The sequence below is a fragment of the Lathyrus oleraceus genome, chromosome 6 (genome assembly GCF_024323335.1).
Source record: "Lathyrus oleraceus cultivar Zhongwan6 chromosome 6, CAAS_Psat_ZW6_1.0, whole genome shotgun sequence".
Classification (NCBI taxonomy): domain Eukaryota; kingdom Viridiplantae; phylum Streptophyta; class Magnoliopsida; order Fabales; family Fabaceae; genus Lathyrus; species Lathyrus oleraceus.
The window spans coordinates 299,190,239-299,201,172 of NC_066584.1; the positions used below are offsets into that span (position 1 = coordinate 299,190,239).

Sequence of the window (10,934 nt, forward strand, 5' to 3'; positions counted from 1 at the left end):
CCATTTATGATACTGCCAAATCACACTCTCTATGCCAAAATTCGTAACCCCTAAGAAAGTGTAGAAAAACCCCTTTTAGAACATTCAGAATGGACCATAACACGTTAGAAAAGACCAGAAAAAGAAGTCATCATGCGTGAGATGCAGCGTTTCTGCCCCTATCGCGCCCACGATGGTGCGTGTGATTATTCCAATGGCTGCACACTTTTGCTCCCTTTTCCACCTGATTTTTCACTAAGTCCAATTTCTTCACACTTAGCTATTTTTCCTCATTCTTTGGTCTTTCTTCTTCATTTTTTCTCCTCTTTGACTTGTTTTGATCTGTTTCTTCGATCGAATTTATGCAATAACGGACTGTCATCAATTATCTTGGAGAAGTCTTTTATGAATCGCCGGTAAAAACCAGTGTGTCCAAGAAAGCTCCGGACTTTTATAATAGTTTTTAGAGGTTGTAAGTTCTTAATTACATATATCTTGGATCTATCAATCTCTATTCCTCTAGATGACACTAGGTGTCCGAGAACTATGCCTTCCTTCACCATGAAGTGACATTTCTCCCAATTTAAAACAAGGTTTACACTACGCCAAAAACTGGAATAGACAGCGCCACTTAGAGGGCGCTTTATTACAAAAGCGCACTCTAAAGTGAAGAGAAAAAATAAGGAGCATACTATTGGAATAGACAGCGCACTTTAGAGGGCGCTTTTGTAACAAAGCGCACTCTAAAGTGAAGCGAAAAAATAATGAGGAAATGGAGGGACACCAATAGAGGACGCTTTATTGAAAGCGACCTCTAAGGTTAACCTTAGAGGGCGCTTTTAAAAAAGCGCTCTCTATGTCCATGTACATTTCCAGTTTATAAGGCGCTTTTGGAAAGCCTTAGAGAGCGCTTTTAGAAGCGCCCTCTTAGGCCCCCATTAGAGGGCGCTTTTGTAACAAAGCGCCCTCTAAAGTGAAGCGAAAAAATAATGAGGAAATGGAGGGACACCAATAGAGGACGCTTTATTGAAAGCGCCCTCTAAGGGTAACCTTAGAGGACGCTTTTAAAAAAGCGCTCTCTATGTCCATGTACATTTTCAGTTTATAAGGCGCTTTTGGAAAGCCTTAGAGAGCGCTTTTAGAAGCGCCCTCTTAGGCCCCCTTTAGAGGGCGCTTTTGTAACAAAGCGCCCTCTAAAGTGAAGCCAAAAAAAAATAATGAGGAAATGGAGGGACAACAATAGAGGGCGCTTTAGTGAAAGCGCCCTCTAAGGTTACCCTTAGAGGGCGCTTTTAAAAAAGCGCTCTCTAAGTCCATGTACATTTCCAGTTTAGAAGGCGCTTTTGGAAAGCCTTAGAGAGCGCTTTCAGAAGCGCCCTCTTAGGCCCCCTTTAGAGGGCGCTTTTTTTACAAAAGCGCCCTCTAAGGTCCCCTTTAGTAAACATTAAAATTATAACATATACTGCATGTCTCTTTATTTTCCCTCTCTATAAGCTATTTCGTTTACGTAACTGGGTTTTCTCTCTACTGCGATTACTCTCTACTGCGATTACTCTCGTCCTCCGTTCGTTCTCCCTCCCTCACCGTCATCGTCGCCGTCGCCTTTTTCTGCTGTTGCGTTCACGTTCACGTCCACCGTCACTGTTCACTTTCTTCTCCATCGTTACCGTCACCTTGAAGGTATTTCTCTTCTGCATCGTTACCGTTCACTTTCTTCATGTGTTTGATTAGGGCATTTTCTAAACTTAGTTTTACATTTTGTGCATTATGTTGATTAATGTTGTTTAGGGCAAACTGAGTTTTTTATTTCTGATTGAAAACTGATATCATTTGAAGTGTGTTTGAGCTTGTGCTTGGAAGTTTGATGATTATGGATGCAAGTTTGTTCATGTTCCAAACACCATAAGTTTGCATTGGTCTTTTGCATGCAGTAGGTGTGTGTGAGTTTGTATTCAATAATGATAAAAAAAAAGAGTTTAGATTGTTGTAACATGAGAGAAATGGAAGGTATATGAATGTGTTCACGTATTGAATCATTGTCTTACTTGGGTCTTATTGAATCATTTCTATATTACAGATAAAATGGCTAACCAAGACGATACCCATGACGCGAATGGATCACGTAACAATGTTGAAAAAGAAATCAAACAAGGATTGACTGTTATGAAGTCAATCATTCGTGCAAGAGACAAGGGTGTAAAATTTGAAGTACATTGGAGTGCTGAAGACCAACTAATTGAGCCTAACGGTTCAATGTTGGCAAGTTACATTGGTTTCCTTGTTCGACAACATATTCCGATTACATGTGATAATTGGAGAAGTCCGGACTTGAAGGTTGGCAAAGAAAAAATATGGTCGGAGATACAGGTACTTACCATATATTGTTATATGTTTTTTTGTTGACTATTTGTTGACCATATATTGTTATAGTATTACTTTATAATAACACACTCCATGTGTATGTTTTTTAGAGATCCTTTCATATCGATGAAAGCCGGCAAAAATATTGTATTCAATTGGCCGGAAAAAGACTCCGAGGATTTCGATCCTTTTTGTCCAACAAATTTCTCAAGGATGAGGAAGGAAAATTTGTTGAAGGAGAACGACCAATGAAGTATGCCGAGATTATTTCAGCCGATGAATGGAATAACTTTGTCGCCAAACGAAGAAACGAAAAATTCCATGTAATGTCTATTAATTATGGTATTATACAATTGTTAATTGTTACTTGGTTCTAATATGCCTTAAACTTTTTTATCCAGGAAGTAAGCGACATAAATCGGAAAAGGGCATCAAAACCCGCGTATCCGTACAAAAAAGGGCGTACGGGATATGCACGGTTACAACAAAGAATTGTGAGTATATTCAAATGCTATGAGCTTATACATTGTCACAATATGTTATAATTGATGATCTTATAATCTAATTCAATGTGTAGCTAGCCGAGGAGAAAAGTGACGCAACATCTCTTCCGGAGCACGTATTATGGAAGGATGCTCGGGTTGGGAAGGATGGGGCTGTCGTTGAAGCGGTCCAAACTGTTTATGACGAATGTGTAAGTATATGTAACATTATTTCTTTAATTATATCGAAAATTTTGTTAGACATATAATTCATTTTTAATCTCCTCTAATAATATTTCAGGAGACTTTATCCCAAACCTTACCTTCAACCGAGGTCCAGGATTGCAGGAGCGTACTTAGTCGAGTACTAAATGTTCCTGAGTATTCCGGTCGTGTGAGGGGTAAGGGTTTTGGGGTGACTCCGTCGTCATTTTATAAAAAACCAAAAACAAAAAATCCTACCAACAAAGAGGTGATGGAGACCTTGGCGGAGTTAAGGGCACAAGTACTCCAACTGCAAAACGAGAATGCAAGGTATAGAGAGGAAAGGTGCGCCTCCGAGGCAAAAGATACTAGTGACCGAGCTAGTATCAATTGTCAACCGAAATTTCCCGAGGTAATTATATATGTTATTATGAAATTAAAATAGCACTTTTTTACTTGACACATATACACGTTAACAATAACATTTATTATTGGTTTAGGGCATTTCACCTTGTCAGCTGTATCTATCGTCACCAACTTATCGCATGGTTGGAAAGGGAAAAGTGCACAACACTTCGGGTGAATTACTTCACCATAATCCCCTCCCGGTGGGATATATGAAAGTTTCGGTTGACCTTGTATTAGATACCGACGCACTTCTACCATTACCTGACGTTGTTTCAGAGACAACGTTGATGCGAGAAGCAGTCGGATCCTTTGTTGGATGGCCGTCAGATCTAATTTTCCCAGATGCCGAGGTATATATGTTCTAAATGATTATGAATCTTTAGTATTCACATTTCAATTCAGCTACAATTATGATATTTAATCAATCCTTATTACATGGTAATGTTAGACTCCTACAAGACCCACGCATAAAGCTGGTAAAGGGATTTCAAGACGCATCGAGTCGGTTGCATCTCTAAAAGAGGTACAAATATATATACCTATTGAATTATATACGCAACGATTCTGTTGCATCACAAAAAGTCATGATTTAATTTATATGAATTTTTAGGTTCCCGATCGAAAGTTGAAAAAAGCTGGTAACGATATTCCTCCAACGACGTCCGGGACAAAATCTCAAATTATGATGCGTCTTGAGAAAATGGTGAATGAGTCCGATATTATGCATGGGGCCATTCGTAGTATAGATTTTGATGAAGGTGTTTTCGGAGCTGCTCATTTAGAAATAATTGCAAAGGAGGACATGCAACAACTTTTTGAACACGACGAATTGGGCATCGCTGTCATTCATACATACATATGGTACTCCGATCAATCTATAATTTACTTAGTTGAACAATTTATTTACACATTTCAATGAGTAGTCTAATGTTTATTATGTTTCTATTTAAGGTATATGTATGTAACATTGCTGCGGGGAACTGAATTGTGTAACCGTTTCAATTTTATTGCTGCTTCCCGTATCAACGCAACGTTAATAACGAAAAATCCAACATCCGTAAAGAATGATTTAGTCGATAGATTCATGGCGGCCGATGATAATACTACACCCAGTTTGTATTTTTTACCGTTTAATTCTGGCAACGGGTTAGATTTTCTTTCTAATAATTTCATTCTAATCTATGTATATCTTTTACGTAGAAAATTTTCATTCATCTAAATTTTTGTTTTATTTTACAGTGGTCACTGGGTGTTGGTTGCTATGGATCTTTCGAGACTAATAGTGTATTATCTCGATTCGTTATCGGGTGATTGGAGTAAATATCCGAGTATGAAGAAGACGGTTGACGCGTAAGTGAAATTCCCCTAAATATTCGTGTGTATTTGTATATTTAATTATGTCTGTCAGATTGATCTCAATATACGTTTTTATTTTGTTAGGGCAATAATAAAATTTAGATCGAAAAAGAATTATCGCAATAGGAAGGACATTACCTGGATCAGAGTTCAGGTATATATTAAGTATCTTATTTTTGCTTATAATAGTGTTTGTTTTTTGCTTATAATAGTGTTTGTAAGAAATTAACTATATATATATTGTTTGTTTTTCTGTGTAGTGTCCTCAGCAAAATAATTCGGTCGATTGCGGATTTTTTGTATTGAGATTTATGAGAGATATCATTGCGTTGAATCGTATAGACATCCCAAAAATGGTATGGAATAATAACTTAGGGTTTATTTTAATATTATCGGATATTTCATCTAATTTGTTACTAAATCATGAATATGTTTTATTCTCTTAATTGTAGTACTTTGAGGAATACAAATCTTACTCAAGAGCTCATTTGGATGAAATGAAGGATGAATTGTGTCAATTCATTGTTGATCAAAGAATCATATAGCTAGGTTGTATATTGTTGTACATATATGTATGGAATGTTGTTGTTGTATGCTGTTGTTGTATATATGTTGTATATTGTTGTTGTACTTTTACTAAATCATGAATATGTTGTTGTATATTGTTGATCAAAGAATCATATATTATGTTGTATATATGGAGGATTAATGTTGTATATAAATGGATTCATGTTGTATATATCAATGGATTAATGGTGTATAACATTGGATTAAAGGATGAAATCAATATGAATTTTACACTTCTGCAGCATGCGAACAGGTTACCAATTAAATATCCACTGTTTTTCAAACAAATTTTTTTAAAATAACTAACACTTTAGAGGGCGCTTTCTGTAGGAAGCGCCCTCTAAACATTTTACATTGACAACTTTAGAGGGCGCTTTGTCCAGAAAGCGCCCTCTAAACACTTTACATTGACAACTTTAGAGGGCGCTTTCTGTAGGAAGCGCCCTCTAAACATTTTACATTGACAACTTTAGAGGGAGCTTTGTCCAGAAAGCGCCCTCTAAACACTTTACATTGACAACTTTAGAGGGCGCTTTTTCCAGAAAGCGCCCTCTAAACACTTTACATTGACAACTTTAGAGGGCGCTTTTTCCAGAAAGCGCCCTCTAAGGTGTCCCTTTATGGACCACTCCAGAGGGCGCTTTTTTCTGAAAGCGCACTATAATGTGGCCCTTAAAGGGCCACTTTAGACAGCGCTTTCTCCAGGAAAACAAAGCGCTGTCTTTATCTATGCCAGCGCCACTTTAGAGGGCGCTTAAAAGCGCTGTTATAGGCCAAAATAAGCGCCCTCTTTTCCCTTATTTGGCGTAGTGTTACCTTTACACACCTCTCAATGACCTTCTATAGATTAGATAAACAATTCTCAAAACATGACCCACACACATAAAAACCATCCATAAAGACTTTTATTATGTCCTCTATAATGTCCGAAAAGATGGCCATCATGCACCTCTGAAACGTGGATGAAACATTATACAATCCAATCTGGTGCATACACACAGATGACATGATTCCATTGAGGTCATTTATCGTATATCCTAAATCCTCAGGATATCTCTTTAACACATCAAGGAGTTTATCAGTATCTTATCTACCTAGGTTAGCATTAACAACGACAAGTCGGTTTAGCTCAATATCTAGGAATTCATATCTAAGGTTTTCAGGTTGCTCCTTAAGATCAACTTTCGGATGGTCTGTGGCATGAATTATATCGGGAGTAAAGGCGCGTCATTCTTCTAAGCCTTCATCTAAATATGATTGTGCCTCAAGATCCTTTACTTCCAGTGTCAGAGGCGCAACCGGCTCTTCAGCGGGTAGTGCCTTTAACGACAACTCTTCCAAACACTCGTCAATGATGTCCACAAAACAACATGTATCATTAATAGCAGGGGCTTTCATAAAATAGGATAGTATAAACTCAATATTCTCCTCACCAACCTCGAAAGTAAGTTTCCCTCTCTTGACATGTACTATAACACCAGTTGTGGCTAAGAAGGGTCTACCTAAAAAGATTGGGATATTGGAGTTTTCATTTATGTCCATCACAACAAAGTCTATAGGAATGTACAACTGGTCAATTCTTACTAGAATATCTTCCAGTATCCCTACTAGGTACTTGATGGATCGATGAGCCAACTGAAGGGACATTTGGGTGGGTTTCAAATCACCTAAATTCAGCCTCTAATAGATTAACAGAGGCATCAATCTAACACTAGCTCCTAAATCACACCAGGTCTTATCGATGACGAACTTGCCTATAACACAGAGAATTAAAAAGCTCATTGGATCCTTCAGTTTGGGTGGAATCTTATTATGTATTATGGTGCTGCACTCTTCAGTGAGTTCCATTGTACTGTCATCATCGAGTTTCCTTTTGTTAGATAAAATTTCTTTAAGGAATTTAACATACGAAGGAATTTCGGTTATTGCCTCCAAAAAGGGAATAATGACGTGGAGCTGCTTCAGGAGGTCGACAAAATTCTTAAACTAACCATCAGTCTTAGACTTAGAAAGTCTATGAGGGTAATGAATGAGCAACTTATAAGGAGGAGGAGGTACATATGGTTTTTCCTTCTCAACTACCTCATTTGCTTTGGGCGCCTGTTCATCACCAACTACTAGTTCTCTCACTAGTATTTTACCAGTCACTCTCTCCGGTTCTTTCTCTACACTCATTCTTATAGTCTGGTCTCTAATTCTATGATGAAAGGCACCGTCTAACCCCGTCCCACTTTACAGCGTTATGGCGTTAGCGTGTCCCTTGGGATTAGGTTGTGGATGGCCAAGATATATTCTAGCTGGGGCAGCAGTGACTGCTTGTTGTTGGGCTACTTGATAGGTTTGTAAGTGCATGAAAATATCAATTATAATATAAAAAATGTTAAACCTACAAAGAGCGATGTAACTACCGTTATCTATCGTTACTATGTGTATCTAAGGCGATAAATAAATTGGTTTTTTGTCTCCAAGGAAAGGGAAATAAGCTATTTTGAATTAATAAGGAAATGAGAGATTAGAATGTGGGTCTCGTCGAACGTTAGCACTAATAGAGTCGTTACTTATAGTTAGAATGAGACAACATTTTCTTGTAGAAAAAGAAATAATTTTTAAGGTACCGTCCACTTTTGTGTGACAGGCACCGAATTTTAGCATGTATTCTAAATGTCCGCTTTCGCGTGTCCAACGTGTTACATTACAAAATTCTATTTGGAAAATAATCACTTTTAACATACGCAAAGGCGTCATGCACGAATTGTCACGTAAAGGTACGTCTCGTAACACAATGGTGTGAAACATAACGCTACATACAAACATGCAAACAACTAACATCAAACAAACCAACTGAACACGCATTATATGTTCCGAAACGATTTAAACATAATGACAATGCAACAAAGCAGAATGTTTACAAATCAATCATATCAAAAACACCACAGATAGTGTAACGGGAAATCATACGCACATACACAAATATCACAGTCAACACTTATGAGAGTATACTTCTTTTCCTATGTTGAAATAAAAAAGGTAGGTAAATATACATTTCAAAAAATATAATTTATGCACACATAGGCAAATAAATATTTAAGAAAGGGAAAAACACTGTCTTATTAAAGATAATATACTTAAAATTCAAAGTACAAGAATAAAAGTTATTGAATTGAAATTGAGGAAAGAAAGAAATAACATGAAGTTAAACACATAGGCGAGATTGTTCGATGTCATAAATATCATCATTCCTTTGAGATTATTTTCTTCACTTCTTTTACATCTCTTGCTATGTTTTGACAAATTTCTAAAATTCGGTTGATGTCTATGTCTTCTTTTTCTTATGTCTCTTCTTCACCAGTTTCCTAGTTGTCCCTTAATTCTTCACACTTTATATCAATCTCCATGTCTCTGAGGCTGGTGTAGTCACTTCTATTGTTATATGAGATTTCCTTTTCCCCCTGAGTACCAATGTTTAAGGTACTTAGTATTCTTGTGATCATTGCTCCATATAGAAGTTTTGCCGAGGGTTTTTCTTGCGAGTAAGACATGTGGTGAGATTTTTTGTATACCTATTTTGTTAGAATATTATGGGTGAGAATCCAAAGAGGGATGATATCATCTTTGATAACATAATTGTTTTTGATGTTTGGGAGCATGATTCTTGTTATAAGGTAGTGAATGATTCAAAATTTTGGCTTCAAGAGGGTTGTCCTAAATGATAATTTTCTTTTCTCCGTGGGGTTGGTGGCAAGAGTATTTAGGGCTACGACTCATTTGAAGTTTTTAAGACATACGAGCCTTTCTGACTTGTAGGATGTTCCTAGGAATGGTTTTCAAACATTCTCCCAAAATTTTCTATGTAGATCATGATTCTTACATTTCTTACTAATGATCTCGAAGTTTACCCAACCACATGTAGGTTTGAGTAGAATTCTTTCACTAGATTTGGAAAGATTTTATTAAGTACCCTAGTAAAGAATGCTCTAAAAGATTCTTGATAAATATGGGAGTAGGGTTTGTAGCCTCTCATGAAGTTTCTTCCATATACCATGGTTCTATTATCTTCTTTTGTAGGATCATCGCCTTTTCTTATTACTTTTTACTCATTAGCACAACAATGATAATATCTCTTCTTGGTGGTGTTTCTCTGGATTTTTTTCGTTTAAGGAGACTATAATGATACTTATTGCAGAAGAAATCACATAGGAAAATATGCAAGAAAGTATGAATTTGAGATGCAAGGAATAATGAAGGAAGCATACCTATTTATAACGTTCCTTATGAAGCTTTGTTCATATATCTTAGGCAAGCATTCATTGCAGATTGTGCTTATTGAAAATCAAATCACATTTTTTCCAAATTGCATGTTCTAATCAATTGGCTAACTCATCTAATTAATTGGTAAATCAGTTTTCTCCAAAAAATTTGAAGGTGTGAAAAACACAAGAAATGGGGGTTTGAAATGGATTTTACAAGCAAAAGCTTTTTCCAAAACAAGAACATCACTAACAAGTTAGTAACAAAGAGATAAAAACACAAGTATTTTTATCCTTGTTCGCTTGAAACACAAAGCTACTCCAGTCCAACCGCCAAGGTGATTTTTCCTTATACACAAGGACTTAATCCAATATAATCAACAGATTATAATAATCATAAAGAATACAATTATTTGTCTTCTCAAGGATCCAACTATACCCTAGTCTCCTTAAGGACTCACAAAGAATAACCTTCTTTGTCTTCTCAAGGATAACCTCCTTAAGGAATCAAACAAACAATTTGAATAATATTTTGTGTCTTACAAGATGCTTATATACAAGCAAATTTTACACAAATGATAAACAGATACTTAAAGAAAAACTGTATAGAAAAATGATAGCTTTTCAAATAAAGTTTGTCAAGTTTTTACAGCGCTTCAGTATTCTTCTATATGTGTATTTTCTTCAAGTCTCCAAGTTCCACTTATATAGCATAAGGAGAAGACCGCTGGAGGGAAAAATAGGGAAAGCTCATACAGCGGTTGTCCACTGTTGGATGGTGAAAGGAGTGATACTACGTATTGTTCTTCGCCCATAAAATCAGTGACAAGTGTGATGTATAGTACTGTCCTTACCCACGAAATCAGGTAGTGCAAAGGATATTCGATTTGTATTATGTACTATTTGATCATGTTCCCATTTGATCTTATCTTCAAGTTCATTGGCTTCTAATGAAAGTTGATGAAGCATGAATTGAAGAAACATAAAGCTGAATTTAGAAACTTTAGAATCTTAGGTCAGAACCTTAACAACGTCAGTAGTCTGGCTTGAGATCTTTAGTGTCTTCAAAATATTCATAGTCTTTAGAATCTACATTAAGAACCTTGATAAACTCAATCTTTTGACTTGAGATCTTCAGAACCTTCAGCTACGTAACACAACTTCAGATGCTTGCCATTCTTCAGTAGTTTGGTGATCAAAGTCACGTCCAGAAGCATGAACTGAGAGAATGTTACAATAGCAACATATCGTCTCCTCATAAGCTTCTCAGAAGTGAATCAATACAGAAGCAGAAAGATCATTGCAGCAGTAATATTGAGCATCTTTTAAA

At 36.5% G+C, this 10,934-nt stretch overlaps 1 protein-coding gene across 1 annotated transcript; it reads right to left on the reverse strand.

The window, feature by feature from the left end:
* Window positions 1–6,584: 6,584 nt before the first annotated feature.
* On the reverse strand, window positions 6,585–7,532 carry LOC127095301 (uncharacterized). The gene is made up of 3 exons (XM_051034011.1): window positions 7,349–7,532; window positions 7,112–7,246; window positions 6,585–7,024 (listed from the first exon to the last, which is right to left on the reverse strand). Exons 1-3 carry the CDS (start codon window positions 7,530–7,532, stop codon window positions 6,585–6,587), a joined length of 759 nt encoding a protein of 252 aa, XP_050889968.1.
* Between the last annotated feature and the right edge of the window lie 3,402 nt (window positions 7,533–10,934).

What these genes read in the sequence shown, in the direction of transcription:
- LOC127095301 (XM_051034011.1), bottom strand. Translation starts at nt 7,532, where the DNA reads ATGAGTGTAGAGAAAGAACCGGAGAGAGTGACTGGTAAAATACTAGTG. An exon ending in TTCTAAGTCTAAGACTGATG is followed by an intron (nt 7,247 to 7,348) that starts GTTAGTTTAAGA and finishes AATTCCTTAAAG; the next exon opens with AAATTTTATCTAACAAAAGG. An exon ending in TTTAATTCTCTGTGTTATAG is followed by an intron (nt 7,025 to 7,111) that starts GCAAGTTCGTCA and finishes GGCTGAATTTAG; the next exon opens with GTGATTTGAAACCCACCCAA.